Source organism: Nesoenas mayeri (assembly GCF_963082525.1).
Source record: "Nesoenas mayeri genome assembly, chromosome: 18".
Classification (NCBI taxonomy): Eukaryota; Metazoa; Chordata; class Aves; order Columbiformes; family Columbidae; genus Nesoenas; species Nesoenas mayeri.
The window spans coordinates 7,538,951-7,559,307 of NC_137566.1; the positions used below are offsets into that span (position 1 = coordinate 7,538,951).

The 20,357-nt window shown below is 43.8% G+C and overlaps 1 protein-coding gene across 4 annotated transcripts; it reads left to right on the plus strand.

Moving 5' to 3' along the window:
* Positions 1-19: 19 nt before the first annotated feature.
* Positions 20-19,796, plus strand: ODF2 (outer dense fiber of sperm tails 2; the record flags this gene model as incomplete). 4 transcript variants are annotated; one of them, XM_080355693.1, is made up of 21 exons in its annotated part: positions 1,838-2,079; positions 3,753-3,837; positions 4,534-4,685; positions 5,299-5,424; positions 6,020-6,190; positions 7,058-7,224; positions 8,261-8,390; positions 8,682-8,813; positions 9,347-9,421; positions 10,168-10,239; positions 10,842-10,958; positions 11,831-12,016; positions 12,826-12,935; positions 13,616-13,751; positions 14,422-14,532; positions 15,065-15,169; positions 15,660-15,818; positions 16,677-16,777; positions 17,312-17,474; positions 17,835-17,960; positions 18,694-19,796. In XM_080355693.1, 19 exons carry the CDS (start codon positions 4,578-4,580, stop codon positions 18,865-18,867), a joined length of 2,469 nt encoding a protein of 822 aa, XP_080211819.1. In that variant the 3' UTR covers positions 18,868-19,796. The 4 variants fall into 4 exon arrangements, with proteins under 4 accessions (XP_080211818.1, XP_080211821.1, XP_080211819.1 ...); XM_080355692.1 differs by lacking the exons at positions 1,838-2,079; positions 4,534-4,685 and adding an exon at positions 20-132; XM_080355694.1 differs by lacking the exon at positions 4,534-4,685.
* Positions 19,797-20,357: the final 561 nt, after the last annotated feature.

The following is a 20,357-nucleotide window of genomic DNA, read 5'->3' on the forward strand; positions in this document are numbered from 1 at the left end:
GCCTTCCTGAAGTACTTGCATGGTAAAAATCTTCAGAAGGAGTGGCATCGATATTTTTGGCGTTGGACTGGTCACAGCTAATGGACTGACATGCAGGTGCAGAGACTGTCCCATTTTGATTATCAAATCTTGGTGAGCAGAAGGGATCCAGCTGGATGTGTTTGAACATGGTATTTGGAAGGATGGGGACAGGTAAAAGGAAGGGATGTTGGATGCTGCTGGAAAGGAGAAGCTCTGAAGAATGCAGTAAATAGGCTTCTTTTAGGCAAGAGCCATTCTCGGAGCATATCACTGTAAAAGCAAACCACTCCTGGCTAGTGAGTGTACCAGCCGTGTCAGATACGGTGTGTCTGAGCAGGTCTTGCTTCACACTGTCTTCTGCTGCTCATCCACGTCATGTGAAGTGTTTTCCTGACTGAGACACTGGATACTAGTTTTTAAGTGACATTTTTTCCTGCAATAGAATACTGTAAGCCCAGTGCTGAGGGAACTGGGGAAATCCACAGCACTGGGAAAGGCGTCCTTCCAATGTCAGAAACAATGCTGCACTCGGCAGATTGTGTGCTTTTAACTCTTCCATGTAAACGGTTCTTTTGGTACTTGGTTCTGTACGGTCTGTGAGGATAAAGGCTTGCTTCTGCCTGTGCGCCTTGTGAGATCTGAGTTCTTACCTCACCCGTTAATGCTCAGAAAGCATTCCCTGCACAGAAATCACGCATGCAAATCAGTTGAGGGAAAGATTTCTCGCCGTGAATCTCTTTGGAATATCCCTATCCATTTGGTTTGGTTTTCAAAAAAGAAGGATTAAGAGAAATCTAATTGCCTGGAGGGAATCTCTAGATGTTTTTGCCATGCAAGAATAACAGAGGAATTGCTGTTGTAGCAATCAGATTAGGAGTCATCTCTGCAGGTAGCATTATGCAATACGAAGTCTCCTGAGCTGTGCTGGATAGAACTTGACGTTTGTTGTCGTGAGGATGATGTGGGTTTGAAAGGGAGTGATCCTCTGTGCAGCCCCAGGCTTAAATGTCCTTACTGTCAACTTGGAAAGTTCTATTTCCTCAGAAGGGAGGGCAGGTTTTGGGGAACCTGGATTGTTGAGATATTTCAGGTGCAGCTGAGGTAGTTCTTTTGGGAGGGGGAAGCGGGTGGGGGAACCATCTTTATTTGGTATAACAACAAAGACTGTGATAGAGGTTGTTTTTTTTCTAAATGTAAGACTAGGTATAACTTGAATTATGATTTGACATAGAGGGGAGAAGGAAGATGTGGATAGTGAAAACAGCTGGTCTGTGACTTGCTGCATGTTAAAGCTGTCCTGTACTGAAACTTGTGTTCCACAGTATCAAAATAATGCTCGAGCACATTGGTCATACATAGGCAGGAGCTTGAAGAAACCCTTTATGATAACTCAAAATATCCATCTGTGTAAATGCGAGATGGAAGAAAAGTGTGTCGCAGCATCCTGAGCGGGAGCACAATAAATGAGATGCTGAAATCCCAGCAGCTCTGGGGCGGCTCCGCACTCCGCCCGGCTGCGCCCCGTCACCCCGCCCGGGGCGGCCGGGAGGGCTGGGCCCGTTCCCGGGGCCGGCCCCGGCCGGGGCAGCTCCCCGCGGGCTCCCGGGCCGCTTCGCGTCGCCATGGCGACGGGCGCCGTGGCGAGGCGGGGCTGTGACGCGGCGCGGGGCCTGTGACGCGGCGCGGGCCCGGCGGAGGAAGGTTTGAATCGCCCAATGGGGGAGCCGCGCCCGCTGGCGGCTCGGCGGCGGCTCCGGAAGTGCGGCAGCCCCTCCTGCCCCTGGTGCAGCGGCGCGGCGCTGCGGGCGGTCCATGGCTGCGGCACCCTCGTCCGCCGCTCCCAAGCCGCCGACGAAGAACTCCTGAGGCGGCAGCGGCTGCGGTGAGCGGGGGCGGAGCGCGCCGGGCCCTGCGAGGGGGAGGGAGGCGGTTCCCGAGCCCCCTTCGGCGCCTTCCCCGCCGTGTCAGCGGTGAGAGGCACCTCCGGCCTTGGGGTGGTTCTTCCCGCCGCGAGAGAAAGCGGGAAATACCGGGGAGTTTAAATAACTAACGGAAAAGGTACGTGGTGCTGGGGCGGTGCCGCCCCTTGGGGGTTTCCAGCCCCCGCTGGGTAAAACCCGTCTCTGAGCTTAGAGCTGAGCCTGAGGCTGATCCCAGGCTTGGTCCCTGCCAGCCCGAGGTAGCCACAGATTCTTTGGGAAGCCGCGGGAGAAGTTAAACTTGTGAAATAAACCTTGTTGCTAGGGACAGCTGGTGACAGCGTTGCCACCCTCACCGGGTCTGGGCTCTCAGCGGGAGGCACTTTCAGATGGGGAATGTCCCCACTCACAAGTGATAGGACAAGAGGAAACGGCCTCAAGTTGTGCCAAGGGAGGTTTAGATTGGATATTAGGAAAAATTTCTTCCTGAAAAGGGCTGTCGGGCATTGGAACAGGCTGCCCAGGGCAGTGCTGGAGTCACCATCCCTGGAGGGGTTGAAGAGACACTGAGGTTCTTGGAAACATGGGTTAGTGCCAGGGGTGGGTTATGGTTGGACTCAGTGACTGTAAAGGTCTTTTCCAACCAAAATGATTCTATGATTTGGGTTTCGCTTGTGGTGATTCAACAGCTCTGTGAGTTCTCAGCCAGTGCTGTAGCTGGTGCAGGTGTCTGGGCATTGGCAAGGGTTTAACCCTTCCTTGGAAAGAAGAGGATTAAAGCACAGCAGTGGTTGAGTGATTCATAGCTGGAAGCTGGGGAATCCTGTTCCTTAAAAAACTGTCGCTTCCTCTTTCTGGTTAAGGGAAGTGCTGCTGTGTCTTCCACTCTATCATGTTCATAAATCTGACATGCCATACAGGTGTGTTTTGTCTTAAACACATACTGCTTAAAAACACATGCAGTAGTATCTGTTTTATTTAGAGCAGGTTGTTATGTGAACCTTGACAAGCTGACAAATTAACCACTGAGCTATGCAGAGTGATTTAAATTGTAGTCTAGCAGAAGTAGTGTACAAACATAGCGAATTGTGAAGGAGTGTTACCATCAGGTCAGCTATCTAAGCCTGATGCCATCATTTCATCACTCCACAGTAGACATTTGTCCTTTGGAGATCCCTCCTCCCTCGTTCTCGTTTCTTCAAGTCCCCCAGGTACCACCAGGCAAGAAGCTGCTCATGCTGTAGCTGACTCCCAGTTGTGTGTGTGCTACTGGTGAGCCCACCGGTACACAGGTATCTGCTGTCAGGCAGCGGCCACATTGGTCTGTGTGGTGCTGGGTTTCCTTCAGCACCAGCGCTAATTTGGATGCATCTCTTCAGCCTGCAAAACTGTAAAAACCCAGAACCTCAACATTTCTGTCGAGTTGTACAGAATTTGTTGGTGATGGCAGAATTTAGAGAGGGATGTGTACAGGTACCCTGGAACTGTTCAAACCTTGTTTCTTTATGAAACTGGTTAAATACTGTAGTTAGAATTTGAAGGTTTGTAACTGAGTAAGGCCATTGTGTAATTGTACAAAACATTTCCATTGTTTAAGCCAAATTTCATCATCAGTATATAAGGAACTATAATCTGGGTTCTTCCCTCATCCCATGCTTGTCAGAAGACGCCAGGGCACATCAGCTTTTGTTGTTTGGCCTCATACATTTGTTGCGTTTGAGTCTGCGTGTTGCCTTAAATCGAAAGGAAGAGGTGGTTCAGAAATCGGCACTTTTTCCTTTTTCGATCATTTTTTTATTATTTCTGTATCAGGTATCCCACATACACCAGCGATGAGGTGGCTTCGGGCTCTGCACAGAACACATTGTCCAGAAGAGCTAAAAGCCTGAAATCAGCTGTAAGTACTTTTACCGTTGGTGATAAAAACCTTCCTGCCTGAATCAGAGTTGTGCTGCTGGTGGATTTTGTTAAGATTTGCAATTGCATCACACCATTACCTCAACCGAAGCATCAAGCGCAAAGGTGGTTACTAAGTTTGGGTCTCTAGGCATTTCTGTGTTGTGTTAGATATTGGTTAAGGTTATGCTTTTTTTTTCTGATGATTAAAGAGACATTGTGATCCAAAAGCTTTTAAGCATTTGTTTAACTTCAAAAAGACACTTAAAGTTAAGTACATATGAAAGAGTTTACAGGTTCAGGGTTCCAGGATGGAAGTATCTGATGGTTTCCTGTTGATTTTTCTTGACTAAACTCTTAATATTCCTTTCTCCTTCCTTCAAATTTCTCTTCATAATCAGATGGTGTTGGTTACTGGACCCCTTGATTTGCTCACTTGCTCTAAGACTTGGAATGCTGATGGCTTACAGACACCTACTATCAATCCATCTGTATTTCATCTTTAATAACTGTGTTAAAAGCAGAAAATACCTGAAGCAGACAAATTATTTGTATTAATCCTAGCTTTACAGCAAAATATTGCGCAATTCAAAATGGCAGGTGCTACCGCAGCGAGCTCAAGCTTTAGCCAAAGCTGGCCATTGTTGCTCTTTGGCGCAGAGGGAAGTGTTGTTATTTCCAGTTTCCTTATCCACAGGTTTCCTTTCATTGTATTGCCCTTTCCCGTTTGGGAGAAGAGCCATGAAGAACCGTTCCTCATCTCCCCCTTTGCACGTCCATGTGGATGAAAACACCCCTGTCCATGTCCATATTAAAAAGGGTCAGAAAACCACCCCTGCAAAACGCCAGGTAGGAGTGTGTAGCTGGGTCTTTGTAAGGGCTACAAAGAGGAAGGTGAGCGCTTCTAGAAGCACCACGAAATCTTCAAGGTCTGTTTTACCGTTATATTAGAACTGTAAGACTTGAATTCATATTCAATGGTGACTTTTAAATAACACGTCTTCTGTACTTACATATGATATAGAATATATAGTTACTTTTCACATTGAAGTGTGTGACTGGGAGATCTGTTACTTGCAATGTGGTGAGGCTTGGGGGTATTTTTTTTAATTCCTTTTTTTTTCCTGGATTTGTGTCCTGATGATGGTTTTTCTTTTGGTTTCATCCCTGTTTTTGTAGGAAAGGTTTGGGGAAAGGTAACATCTAGGCCTTTCAAATTCCATCTTGATTGTATTAAATATGTTTAATAAAAGAGTCTGGATTCAAACCATCTTCTGGCGTTAAGCACTTTCTGAGTGTGCTGAGTGTCAGCCTCCTGATAGCTGCTGGCTCCTCTGATCTGATTTATCACGTGAAACACAGATACTTTTGTGTGCATGAACTTTCATTTGGTTTTGCAGCACTAACAATTGTACATGGTTCTTTAAAAGTGTGTGATTTATTTTATTTTCTCTTTCTTTAGTCAAAACAAAAGCAGAAAATGAAAGGAGATACTGTGAATGTGTGCCGACCTGTCCGGGCGAAAACTAAGGCCCCATGGGTGCCCCCAGGCAAAACATCTGTCCATGAGTCCACCTGCAAGTGGGAGGTATGGCTGATTTTTCCTCTTTAAAACAAACTTTCAGCTTTATCTGAGGTTGAAGGGAGCAGTTTTGTAGTGAGGGAGCTGCACTGGTCTGAAGGTTACTGTCACCTACCATCCACTTTAAGTGTCTTCTATGAATCTTTTTCACTTTTTAATATAGAAAAATTGGAAATTAATGAGCAACCTATGGCCATATCATTCTTTTCTGCCTCTAGAAACCAGAAACAATTCTTTAGTTACTTTAGTTTTACTTAATCCCCTACAAGATCTCATCTGGAGGCACAGCATGAAGCTGCTGTTCTTAGTCCCTTCCCGAGCATGGCGCATTTGTGCAATGTTGCGTAATATTTTCTTTCTCATGGGTTGATAGTTTTGCCTTTTGTGTTCCTGGGTCTTCCTAGAGGAGAATTTGAACTTTCATTACTTTTTCTTCTTTTTTGTTCTAGTCTTTCTGAATTTTGGCCTTTCCTTGATGGAAATGAAGGAGCTGTTTACATTTTGTTTCCTTGCAGTGGTCTCTCTTTTGGCAAAGTTAGGGTTAGAGTCCTGTTTATAATTTATGCTAAAAACATTATGCCCTTTGTTGCTTTTCTACCAGGGACCAACTCACCGCCTAGAAATTACACCTCCAGACTCAGAAAAATTACTGTCAGTATTGCGCCTGAGTGACCTCTCTACAGATGAGGAGGATGCTGTTTGTGGCAAAATGAACGAATACGAAAGGAAAATAAACAGCCTGATGAACACGGTGGGAACACTGAAGAATGAGGTGAGGACGCAGCGTAAATACCTGCTGACTTAGGTTTTGTAGCTGATCCTTTGGCAAGAGGAGGCTGGAGTCAAGTGTTGGTGCAATGGAAGGCTTCCCAGGCCAGTGCTAGCTTTCTTTTAAAAAACAAAGGCGGCAATCTGAGTTGTTTAGAAGAGCTGAACTCTCTGATGAGATCCTAAGGCCTACTATGAAACACTTAAAAATATTACCTATTCGATAAGGTATTGCTGTGCTTCACTTTCCAAATAATCTGTCATCTTCAGAAACAAGTCTGGTACAACAATTCAACCCCTATGTTCTCTCTTCTTGCACGTCTTCAGCTGTTCATAGTGCTCTGAACTGCCGAATGGGATGCACGTGTCATTCGGTAGGAGCAGTTGTCAACTTCTGAGCCCTGTTCAGCTCTTGAGTAGTCTGTACCCACCTCCAGTCATGCTACTAGCATTGACCCTGCCACAGAACCTCCCAAAAATGGGTAGATGGAAACAAAATGCCAGGGACTATTTAAGTTGATTAAACCTAGTTTTCTGGATCTCATTAAGTGATAGTGGAGCCATCTCCCAGCGTGTGATCTACTGCCAGAGCCCTTTCCTGCCGTGTTTGAGGTCTGTCACATGTCCCTTGGCTGATGACGGATTTTCACATGTGACATAGAGCCAGGACGCTTGTGTCTCCCTATGTTTGTGGGACGGAGGTGTTTCTTGGCAACAAATGAATTATGTCCCTGGTGTGCAAGAAGAGCCTGGAAGTATTTGTGTCTTTTGTTGCTTGGTGCAGATGGTTTGCTGGTTTGAGATGTGGATTCTGTGTATCGCTTTAAAAGCACCTGGTTTGTCTTAAGTTCTATTTAAATATCTTTATCAGGTCAAGCTGCAAAAAAGGGAGGACCACCAGCAAATGGCAAAGCGTCTCCTTGAAGAGCAGAAAGAAGAACTGAATGAGGTCTCGCAAGAGTTGGCAGAAACAGAACACGAGAATATAGTGCTCAGGCGCAATATCGAGCGTATAAAGGAAGAGAAAGAACTGACTATGTAAGAAAGCTCCAGTTCTCCGTTGTTATTGCACATAGCAGTATTTAGAGCGTACCCACCTCCCTTATTACTAACAGTATTTGAGGCTGTAGTTTGTACGCTGGGTTGCAGCGCTGCTGAAGAACTGATGTTCTTGGATTTTGTTTGGTCACCTTTTAGAAGGGGGACTTGAGATGGCAGGAGCTGCAGAGAAGGGCTTTGGCATGATTATTGGAATGGAAAGAACTACTCTGAGAGGAACCTGAGAGCAGTTGGCTTGTGTGACCTGCTGGAGGGTCATCCGACCTCTGCAGTTAATGTTTTGACGATTAAAAGATACTGTTTGAATTGCGATGACATTGGTAGAACAATAAACGAGTAAACATGGAGCTGAAAATGAGAGGAGAATGTTTTGCCTTTGTGAAAATCATACTGAGACAGGACTGAATCATGTTGTGTTGTATTGTGGTTTTTTCATAGTGACCCTGAAGATCTGACGTTTTTGCATCTGCTTTGTATCTAAAGAATTAGGGAAGTTTGTGTCTCCAGGGGAACACCAGTGTTTTAAGAGAGTTAGTTTTATTGTTTCCTTAAGAAAGATCACTTGAAAGTGAATACTGCGTGTTCCTTTTTCAGAAAACTTGGTGAATACTTCTGAACTGATAAGCCCTTGCTGAAAACTTTAAGCTGTATATGTTGGTGTGCTTTCCTGTTTTATGTTCAGCCATTTGGTATCTTAATTCTGGTGTGGCTTAAGTGCGCAGGAAAAGCACAGCATTGTGTTTTGGGTTTCATAGTGTGTGCAGGCTTTAGTATAAGCCCACTTTGTCCCTCTAAGTTCCTGTTTGCTAGCTGTGGTCCTCACAAGCATGTCTACTCACTGGCTTCTAACAGAACCACTGAAAAGTAGGTAAATCTTAAGTGATGTTTGCTTAGAGCATTTATCCTCTGATTCGGAGGTTTTTTATGAGTTTTAACTGAATCAAGTGTATAAAAATAGCGGCTGGTACAGCTGTCAAAGCTTCGTGTTTTTGTGATGGCTGGATTCTAATTACAGGCTACAGAAGAAGTACTTGCTGGAAGAGAAGGAGTGTTTGATGACCAAGCTGAGCGAGGCAGAGAGAGATGGAGCAGCCGCAGGCAGGCAGATCCTTGCCCTGAAAAATACAATTGAGAGACTCAACAAGGTAGGTGTTGTCCTTTTTTGTTCTTGCCTTTACTATGTTGTCCTCTTAGATGGCTGTCTTAAAAAGGTAATGTTACAGTTGTTGATTCAGAAAAACGTAAGGGAAATAGAAGGATTGAATGTGCTTAGGCTGTCCGCTAGTTGTGTTTGGAAGTGGGGTATTTACTTGCAGCATCCAGACACCTTCTGTGTATGTGGTGCTGACTATTGCACTGCTCACACTTGTGTCACCTTCATACATTAATTCCACGTGAACAATGATTTTCTTTTTTTTTTGTTTTTTTTCCTCTAGGAGAAACACATGAGCAGTTCAGACATTAACGCACTGATAAGACAAAAAGAGCTTCTGCTCCAGAAATTGAGCACCTTTGAAGAAAGCAACCAGACACTACGAGACCTTCTCAGAGAGCAGCAGAACCGGGAGGTGAGCCCTGCTGTGTGCCTGAACTTGCATCATTACAGGAGTCTGTGTTGCCTTGTGGACTGAAATGCAATTTGAGAGCTTTTCACTCCTCTTTTCGTTTTTCCCAACCCTGCTGTTGACCCTGTGTCTTAAAGGACGGATATACTGCTGGTAAGAGCAACACAGAAATGAAATTGCTCTTCCTCCTGTAGTTGTATTCCATTTGAACAAAATCAGGCTGATGGTAACAGTTCTTTCAGCCACCAGTGAGACTGGATAAAAGGACTGACTTCTTCCATGTGACTCTTCTCAGAGCAGCGGGAGAGTTCAAAAAGCCATCATACTTTTTATGATAATCTTTGACTAAGAAGTGGAAAAGCTTGCTAAATATTTCACATATCATCACCTATCTCAGAAAATTTGATCTTTCTAGGTATCTTCTGAGAATTGCTGCTGCAATGGGGAGGAAATGGTTGATTTACTCAGTTCCATTTGAAGAACCTGTATAAAATTGATGTTTTAGTTAACAGTTTTTCTCCATATTTGTTTTGTAGAAGGAAGCTCAGAAGGTACTGGAGCGTCAGAGAACACTGCTCAAAATGCTGGATGACTCAGATGCAGAGAAAGCGGTAAGCAAACCGCAGTCCCTCTCTTTTTTTTCCTTTTAATGATGAAGCAGAGAGATCTAAAATGACAAGCTCTTCTTTGTCTTGTATTCAACTGTCAACTCATACACTAATGCCTTTTACACCAATAAAAGTATTTTGGCTTTTGTGGTAATCACATCCACTACATTTCAAAGTGGATTGATTTTCATAGCCTTTGAAATATAGGGACTTAGAATGGGGATAGCGCAACTGAGACCTACATATAAAAGCACCGTTAGGATTTAGAGTATTCAGCTCTAAAAGAGAACTTAAGCCTGTTCTTATAATGTTTAAGCACAAATGATTCTGCGTACCTTTTCTTATGATACCGAATGTACAAAGCAAAAATTGTACTACATGTTTCTTTAAAAAGAAAACTCTGGGGGTGGGAGAGAAAAAGAATCTACTGCCAAAATCCTGACTGACGGTCAGGATAGGATTCTTCAGTTTGGAAATTATCTTGTTGTTTCTGTGTGTTTGTCATGTTATCCTTAGAACCAGAAAAGCACAAAGAGCTTTCTGGATCTGCTTCGGCCACTGAATGAGTGACCTGGTGCCAGATTTTGTTCATTTCCTTACCTCTAAACTGGGCTCAGGATGCTGTTGCTGTGGATACCAGGCAGTGCTGTGGATCAGAGGGTGTTGGAGGAGGCAGTTACACCTACTCCCTCCACCTGCCAAACTAAATGTGTTTGTTATTTAACATCTAGTGGTGTTTGTTTTCCCAGGAACTTCAGTTTAGGCTACAGGAGAAAGAAAAACAAGTGGATAATCTCACCGCTGAGATACAGTCAGAAAAGGTAGTTTCCTTTTTCTATTTTCCCCCTCCCTGTTCTACTTTCCAGTCCTGTAGAACCACAGATAGTCCGAAATTTAGGTTTGTACTTGCAGACGATGACTTTTTAAGGGATCAGATGATTGGCTTGCTTATAGAACTGGACAGACAGGTACCCATTCCCACATAGTTGGTGCTTCAATTTTCTCCTGTTAATAATAAAACTTACATCACAAAGATCAATAGGTAGGAATCTCTTTGCTCCGGCTTATCACTGAATTGCCTTTCTGTTCAAGATCCTCTTAGTTCCTGATGTCAAATTCCAGTCTGTTCCTCTGTTTAGAAAGTACAAAAAGAAATGTAGTGGAATAGATCAGATGTGAAGGATGTTTTGCCCAAGGACAAGTTTTTCAGGCCAGTCGTTCACATCTGATTTAAAATAAATGCCTACTACTGGTTTGTTTCCCATTTTGTTGGAGTAGAGGAGCTGTGAGGGTCCATCTGAGGAAAGTGGAGGTAGCTGGAGACGGTATCAGATTTCTTCACTGAATGCTTACACATTGGAAAGTATTCCTTCTATTAGCTCGGTGAGGAAAAAGGTGTGTGTCCTGTTTGCTTCTTATTTAGGACCAGGCAAGGACGGCATCTGAACTCTCCAAATCTATGGAGGCTGTGAGAGGCCACTTACAAGCGCAGCTGCGAAATAAAGAAGCGGAGAACAACCGGCTGACCATCCGGATACAGGTGTGTTTTCAGCGCTCCCTGGGGATTGTCTCTTCATTTACTCTCATGAACTGAATTGACTGACGAGGGAAGTAACACTCACCAACTCTTTTTCTACTAAGTCTGGTAGACTGAAATATTGGCTGGTGGTGTTTGTGCCACTAACACAGCCCATACTTTTCAAATGAAGAAAGAACAACCCTTTCTCTTCTGATGCGTGAGGCAGAATCGTAGCCTTAAGGTCTATGTGCATTTATTTGATACTTTTTTTCCTAATTGCTGCATAGTTATTTAAAAGATGGCTTTGTTTTAGCCAAGCATCATGACATATTGTAAACTATTTAATTTGTTTTCTGGGAACAATGCTGTGCCATGAGTTCCTGTATTTAAGCACACTTTCCACAGTATTAATGAGTAGGAGAAAGTTACCATGGTTTATTTTTATTAAAGTCATATGTTTGATGTATCTATTGACGTTGTGATGATGTTATGATGAACATGTGTGTGTTAATGATTTAGAAGAGCTTTAATTATTTTAAGCTATATAGCTGCATAAAGCAATGTTATTAGATGAGACCATTTCAATTAATAAAGAGAATGTTCTCAGGTAGATCAAAAGACTAGTAGACCAGATCAGTATTTATCATGGTCAGGAGAGGAAATCAGTATTCTAGAGAGCAGCTTATGAAAGAAGAGAGGAAGGAAAGGACAGACTTGTCTGTCAGCATCAGGACAGGATTGTGTTGGTGAAACATTGACTGCAAGTACCTCCGGGTTGCAGGCTGGGGGTTTATGCCCAGCTCTCTCAACTATTTCTAGGAAATTAGTTGCTGCTTTGGGAATGCAGGTGTAAGGACGTTATTCCATACGGTGTGTTTTCTTGCCCCCTGCAGAACCTGGAGCGCAGTGAAGCTCAGCATAAGGCGGAGGTGGACTCTATCATGGAACAACTGAAAGACCTCAGGCAGAAGGGAGACCGTGATAAAGAGGCCCTGAAAAAAGCCGTCCGTGCCCAGAAAGAGCGGGCAGAGCAGAGTGAAGAGTATGCAGAGCAGTTGTCTGCCCAGCTAGCAGAGAAGGTACCTGAGAATACAGGAGGAGAGACCTCATTTCAGATCATGGATCTGAATCTTTGACTTCTGCTAGCAGCCCTGGGGAGAGGCTCTGCTTTCAACTAATGAGATTTATTTCTGTCTTGATGCCCTGGCCCATTTACGCTAAGTTTAGAACAAATCCAGTTTTCTCAACTGTCACTGTATTCGCTGCATGTCCTTAACTTAGCACATACAATAACTTAGATCATTCTAAACCAGCAGATCTGCATTTTCACCTGGTCTTTTAGATCTATCTGAGGATTCACAAAAGCCAATAAAATAAATCCTTGTAGTTTTGGCTGAAAATTCTGACTGGAGTTGGTTGTTAATCAAGAAACTAGTTAGAGCAGAAAAGTACAAAGACTCATACTGGAATTTCCTTTGAAAAATGACTGAGGGGTAGCAAGGAAAAGTAGAAAAGTTAGGACTAAAATCAGAAGGGAATGTGGATTTCACACTACTTGACTCTTTCCTCATTTTTAGAATTCTAGGGACCAGAACCACCGGTAGAATCTTAGCCATGCTTTGTATTTCTGATAGTTCATCTGCCTTCAAAGAGGATTCTTCTTTGACTGCTGTTCTGTCTGTTGGCTGACAGCAGTGCTGGGCAGCACCTCTCGCAATGATCAGGAAGAATAAAAAGAAATACTTGTCCTCAATATTTAAAAGTTTTAGTGAACTCTCTGCATGTCATGCTTATCCATATCAGCATTTCTGTGTATTCTCTGCATATCCCATGTCCAGTGACATTTTTGTCACTCTTGCTCTTTTCCTTGTGTGTTTTTGTTTGGCAGGACAATTACGCTGCTGAGGCGCTGTCAACGATGGAGTCCTGGAGGGGCCGCTACAACAAAGTAGTAAAGGACAAGGACGACCTCGAAATGGAACTCGTGACACTGAACAGGTTAAAATAAATTAGTGTGGAGGAACAAGTATGAGTGGGGATGAGTTCTAAGTTAAAGGATAATTCAATTGAATAATTTCATTAAATTTAATAGTTTAATTGGCTTGCTCGTGAATATCCTAGCAAAACCAGCACTGCCTAAGGGCTAGAGCAGAGTTTGGAGATAGAGAGATGTGGCTTCTGGTGCTGACTTGCCATAGCAAAGGCAGGCTTTTTAAGGGCTTGCTGACCCTTCACATTCTCTGTTCTTTTGCCATTTTGTGATGCTTTGAAAGAATTACCGTTATGTTTCTTTTGAGATCTGTTTGAGACACTTGAAGGGATTAAAAGAGATAGGCAGTATAGTTTGTGCCAATTTTGTTTTGAAGCAGAATAAATGTATTGGTATCACTGCAGTACAGTTGTTGCTGTGGGGAAAAAATCAGTAGTTACAAGAAGAGAGAAGCACGTCTTTATCTTACGTATTTTGAAGGCAACGCATTTGAGCTCCAAGGGGATGACTCAAACTAATTCCCAGCAGGTTGAGGTAGTAAAACAGTAACACAGATGTGTGCATAATGTGACTGGAGGAAGAAGATGAAAGGAGAGGGAAAAGCCACCTTTCTGAAGCTAATTTTCAAGCATTAGGAATGTTGTTCTTTCTTTATCACTTAAGGAGTAGTTTTCTTTCTGTATGGCAGCCGTGTTGAAGACCTGCAGCAACAGCAAAGAGTCCTGGAGGAGAAGATGAGGGAGGACAGAGATGCTTTGATGGACAAATTGAACCAACAGGCTACAGAGACAGCTGCCTTCAAAATGGAGAATGAAAAGCTAAAGGTCAGTGATTCTAGGAATTTGGAGCTGAAATGCTTGGGGGGAAAAAAGGGAGAAATTATAACAAGTTACTTGCAGAGTTGAATTGCACCCATTGCTGCCATTGAGTTTCAGATCAGTGTCACCTTAACCTGAGAATGCTAGGGCAAGTATACTGAGATATGAAGAAAAGTGAATGCTTTGGGAGGACTGGATTTCTTCCACGCTTTGGCTAGGAGTATGTCAAATCCAAGTACAATTTCTTCCAGCTGGGATCTTACAACTTGTCCTTACCTCTTCATGCTGCTGTCCAGAGAACAAACAGCATTCTCGCACACAGAGAGAATGGTAATCTCCAGAACGTAAAAAAATGGTTGGCATATTTCTCCTGTCATCTCTAATCACCGGCGATCTTATAGGTGACCTGCGTAACTTTCTTCTTGGAAAGCTAGGCACTGATCCAAATAAGGAGTGACCCTAATCCAAGTAGCACAGCCCATTCAGACAAATGGAGAGATTGCACATCCATCCCAAACCTCTGTGCTCTGCTGGTGTAAATTTGGTGATCTACTGATGTCTGGCAAGTTTTGCCAACTTAGACCGACAAATCTATTTTTATTTGTCTAGACAGCGTTAGACAGCTTGTGTGGCGGTTACTCCCCAGCACTCGATGGAAGATGTTTTCTTTTTTCAGGCTAATGTGGGCCCAGTGGAGGAAAAGCTGAGCCAAGCGCAGAATGAAGTGGAGGAGCTCAAGAACTCTGTCAAGAACTATGAAGGCTTGATTGAAACCTACAAGTCACAGGTAGGCATCTCATGCAAACCTTCAGCCCTTGCACAAACATCTTTTCTCCCTTCACTGTTGTGGCTTATTCTGGAACACCTTAACGCTTTGTTTGCTCTTGGATGGTGTTGCAGTTTCATATGGTTTTGGTTCTTTTAGCCTGGCTTTTTCTCGAATGGCAGCATTCAGACAGCTCCGTGCTGTACGCCGAAGTGTGGAAGACTTTCCTTCCTCACCATGCGCTGATAACTCGGTCATTAGGGGGAGCTGACTCCCACAGCAGAGATCTTGATTAATAGATTAAAAGACTGGTTTTAATTATGTCACTTTTCCTTGCTACTTTTCAAGTACCGGCAAGAGGGGAGAACATTTGGTGCAAAGCTGCAGTGATCCAGATGGCAAAAGCAGAAAGTGAACCACCCCAATACAGTTCTGGGGTGGTGGTCAGTGTGGCAAGAAACTCGCTGATCCTTGAGCAGTTTTAGTTGCTCCAAAGCGTTGCGTATTTGTTGAAAGCTATATATAAAGTTATGTGGGTTTTTTGTATGTCCAGCTGTTGAAGAACCGAATGGAAACAGATGAATTGATGGCGAAGCTGGAGCAGTGTGATAAAGAGAACAAGACCCTGAGGGAGGAAATGAACAAGGGGGTTGATCAGGTAACTGTTCCTCAAAGACTGATACGTTGTAGGCATTCATGGACCTTTGTGTTGTGAATCCAGGGAAAAATGGCTGTGAATAGGAAATGCAAGGCTTAGAATCATAGAATAGTTTGGGTTGGAATGGACATTTAAAGGTCATCTAGTTCCAACCCCCCTGCAATGAGCAGAGATGTCTTCAATGAGATCATGTTGCTCAGAGCCCTCAGCTTATCTCACTTTGCCTTTTCCATTAGTTTTTCTCAGGAATTGTTCATTTTGCAAAACTCACTGAACATTTAGCAACTTCTTTTTGACTCTGTGGCATTCTTCAGAGGTATTTTGGAGAAAGTCTTTTGGAGTAGAAGACCTTAAGTTTTGAACTCCAACACTGGCCAAATATCCACTCCGTGTCATCAGACTAACAAAGCTTCATTGGAGTTGAGAAACCTTTTAGTCTTTACCTTATGAACATCTGAAAGTTCCTCATGTTCTCTTCTTTTGACTGTAGGCACGTAAGCAGTATGAGAACCAGCTTACTGAGCTGGAGAAGCTTCCTGACATCCTTAAGATCACAGAGACACAGCTGGCACAATGTCAGGATCAGCTTCAGAGTTATGAGAGGAAGAACATGGAGCTGTCTGTCATGATCGCAGACCTTCGGCAGCGGGTAAGGGAGTGGCAGAAAGATCCTGAAGCACTGCAATCTGCGCCTCTGAGTCCAAAATGAATTTCTAATCGCAGGAAGGTTCAGTCTTCATCTCTGTTTTCCTCTCTTTTCAAAAAAAAGATTAAACATGCTCTGCAAAATGAAGGTGTGTGCCATGTATTTGTGCAAGAAGTTAGCGGCGTAGCTGGTAGCTTTCCGTACTATTTGAAGGGTTTCTCATCCCTTGGTGCAGAACCGTATTGGGACTCAAATAGCAGCAGTGACAACGCTTGCTAATGCCAGCGCTCGCTTCTGTTACTTCCATCATCTTGTCAGCTTTCCCTCCTGTGTTTTTCTGCTGATAGTGCTGTCCCAACCTTGTTTCCTCGCCCTGATTTCAGGTTTTCCGCTCCCTGCTTTTTGTCCCTGGAAGCACAGTGTAGGTATTGCAGGATAAATAAAGACAGGCATGACTTATAAACCCTGCTTCAAGACACAGCAAATGATCTCGCAGTCTGACTGCTTTACTCTGATTATAAACCCTGATGCCTTTGTGTGCTGCTGTCCTGTATGTGGCTGCTTTTAATGTCTGTGCTTCGCTGTGCTTACAGGTGGCTGCTCTGCATGCAAGAGTTTACAGACCTGGCTTTTCATTTGCAGTACAGAAGGATTTTCTCATGCCTTTCCCAGCATTAACTGGAAGCACCAGCAAAATGAACATTTTGTGCTTTGCTTTTCTATCCACTGTTCCTTTTCTGGGGCTCTCCAGAAGTGATGACTTGAGCATGTTTCCTTCTGGAGACTTGCCTATGTTTTAGATGTTTGGTTGTGTGTGTTTAGTGACTACTCTGTAAAGTAATTACTTACTGTGATTTTTAGATTGAGCTCCAGGGAGACAAAATGGAGTTGACAAGAGAGAGGTATCAGTCTGCCCAGGAGGAGAAAAAGCAGCTCACCTTGAAGGTGGAGGAGCTAGAAAGGTTAGAAATATTAGGCTCTATTGCTCTCTTAACCTACCATTTCCATCCTCTTCCTGTTGTTTTTTCAGGGGATTGAAACAGCTTCAGTTTTGTTCCGATCCCCTACAGGACTCCAGGATTTTGTGCATTTGTGCATCTCTAATCAGTAGGGGACACTAGTGACAGTTACAGGCTTTTGCAGCACCGTTTATGGTTGTCATTAGAAAGGATAGTGAATTACGTGGCAGATAAACCAGCTCCTTCTCCAATCTAGCCTGACAGTTCTGAGATTACTGCATATTACAGTGGTTTTACTCATGTTTAGAAATTCTTTTTAGTGACAGTATCTGGGAAGATGCAGGTATGTGGATACTCTTTATGTCCTTCAATCTTTGAAATTCTGATTTGAGAAATGGATGAGTGTTTCTTGGGGCTTTCCCCTTTCAAGGGGGAATAGAATCTATTCCCAGACTAGGCAGGACCTGACAAAAATGCAGACTGAAATACACTCCACTTAAAATGAATAGGTTTCCTTCCCTTATTGTCTTAACCTAGAAAACTAGAGACAACGAATGCCCAGAACATAGAATTCCTTCAGGTCATAGCAAAACGTGAGGAGTCGATCCACCAGTATCAGCTGCGATTAGAGGAGAAGAGCCGAGAATGTAGCTCCTTGGCACGTCAGCTGGAAATGGCCATCGAGGATGCCAAAAGACAAGTAAGTAATTTCTTGTGTTTGCATTAGTCCAAAACTATCCAGACTGTAGAAGGGGAACAGTGAGAATGCTGGAAATACCTCCCCAGCCTATGACCAAATTCCTGAAATCAATCACGTTCAGTGAAATACAGATAATAAAATGTGGTGTTGCTTGTTTGTCGACACTTAAGCCATTGAGAAACCGAACCCTGCTCTCCAGTTCGCAACAGAAGAGAGGAAAACACAGAACCGAGCTGCTGCTTATATATGAGAATGTGTCCGATGAAACATTATAGGGCTTTTATGGACAGTGGGGTAGAGAAAAATTATTCTTCCATAAACAACTCCTTAACAAAGTTGTTGTTCTGGTGTTACGTATAGGTGGAACAAGCTCGAGAACGAGCAACGTCTAGAGAGAGAGCAGCCCAGTCCAAGATGTTGGACTTGGAGACGCAGCTGAGTAGGAATAAAACCGAGCTGAACCAGTTGCGTCGGAGCAAAGACGATGTGAGTGACTTGCAAGGGATGCTCTTCCTGTGCTGGTGTCCTGGCAGCAGCTCCATAAACCTGTGCTGTGGGTCGCTGCAAATGCTGTGCAGAGCTGTGTCTGTGACGTGCTGCTGTATGTGTCCCTGACATGTCTGTGTCACTAATTCAGAAAAGTAGATTCTCATTTGCTTCGTACTTACGGCAATGACCTGAATGAGCTTGCTCTAAACTAACGTGTGTCTAAGAAAAGACTCAGACCTTTCTTATCTTCAAATGAGATTTGCAGCAGATATTGTGGATGGATTTCAATTGCATTTACTGCTTGGTTATCTGAGAGAGAATGCAGTTTCTGTTCTAGAAGAAAGAATTTCTTCTAGAAGAGAGAAGGAGAATCTTTCATAATGTCCTATTTACCCTGCTTGTTTACTGGAGTTTTACTTGGAATTGGGTTGGCACAGGGATCAAGCTGCTTTTCAAAAAGAGTGTGGTTAATTCCCCTTAACTACAGCTAATCAGTTTTAACAAACCGACTGATTAGCTGTGTTGTCTCCTGGTTTAATCAACGTGTTGCTGAATGGAGTTGGAAACAAGCAAAACAAATGATAAATATCGTAGCACTGCCTGTGGTGATGCCATCTGCTGCTGTGCTGATTCTTGCTGTCTTCAGCACTTTTGGGGAATAGCTGAAGTTTAACGTGAATAGGATGGATGTTGCCGCCTTTCAGCCTGTGTTTTGTGTTTCCTTACGTAGGCAGAGCGCCGATACGAAAGCCGCTTACAGGATTTAAAGGATCGGTTGGAGCAGTCGGAGAGCACCAACCGCAGCATGCAGAACTACGTCCAGTTCCTCAAGTCTTCCTACGCCAACGTTTTTGGAGAAAGTGCCTTCTTGGGCTCCCCCAGCCGCTCTCGTGCTTCTCCATGAGGACAACACTCTCCCTGCACCTCTGCTGCTCAGCACAAAAGGAGCCCTATTTCAAAGCCATATGTTTTTTGGGAATAGGTTGGGATTTCAGGGTCACTATTACGAGACGTTTTTCTCTTTTCCTTGCAGCATGAGGTGATCAAACGATGGTGGTGTGTGTCCTAAGGTAGGCAGTGTCAGCAGTACCCATTTGGTGTTGGTTGTTGGCATTGCACCATGAACTGTGCCCCGAACCCGCGTGGTTTTGGGTCCTTTTCATCCTCTAAGGTCCTGATGCTTTCAGCTCTTAAAACCTGACAGTGGTTTGTTGAGCATTTTAATGTTTAGAACTCTTTTCCTTTTTGTGCTTCTTTTTTCATTCTGTTTCTGTGTTGCAGAGATCATGTGGAGGTTTTTGTTTGTTTGTTTCAATTTTTTAAACTACTGAACGTTGTATCGATACATTGGATGATAGGATGGTGGGAAAGGGTCCACCCACCAGCAGGGTGAAGCTGAAAATAACTTAAGTGCCTGGACTCTACACCTACAAGAGATTATCTCCTGAACAACCACAGTGTTTGTAAATGGTTTTATACCAGAAATAATTATTTTGTTTTTTTTTTTTCCACTGGATTCTTGTATACTCTCTGACCCTCACCTTTTTCTGAGCGTATTGCTAATGTTGCTTTACTCCTCTCACCCTGGTTTCCTGATGCTGAATATCCCCAGGACTGAACCAAAAACAGCTGCATGCAAAGGAGATTGCAGTTTGACCTCAGTGGCCCTTCAGTTGAGGTCTTGGTGTGGGTGCCACACGAGTTCAGGGTGAGCGTGAAACACTGAACTGGTCTTAAGCCAATTAAAGAGCAGCTACGGTTGGTTACTCAACTTCTTCATTGAACCAGACCCCATCAACTCCTGCAAATCAGGTCTTCGGTTATTGGGTCCCTAGAACTCACGTGCTCTCTAGTGCCCTGTTCTTTACAGGAAATGGTTCTTCTGGAGGCAAAAATAAGCATTGCTTTTATTTTTAACTCTTTTGTATCCTATTTATGTGCGATGTGGTCATTGCGTGGTATTTGTCACAAAGCTTTTCTAAGTGAATCAGTTTTTTGAGAGTTTTGTAATTGTGGGTGTGTTTAACAATTTTAAAATCCTAACGGTGCTACGATAAAGCAAACAATAAATACATTTTAATTGATTATGGTGGCGATTTGCTCTTTGTTGTGCTGTGTCTAGGGTCTCCTTCCCTTTGTTGTCGTTTAGAAGTAAAACATCAGTGCGTTATCAACATTATTCTCGTAATAAATCCAAAACAACCACCAAGAGGAAGAAAATTAACCTGTATTTTCGATTAAAAACCCCGGGAGGTGGCCCGGTCGGGATTCGAACCGCGGTCGGGATTCGAACCGCGGTCGGGATTCGAACCGCGGTCGGGATTCGAACCGCGGTCGGGATTCGAACCGCGGTCGGGATTCGAACCGCGGTCTGGAGCTCGGCCCCGCCCCGGG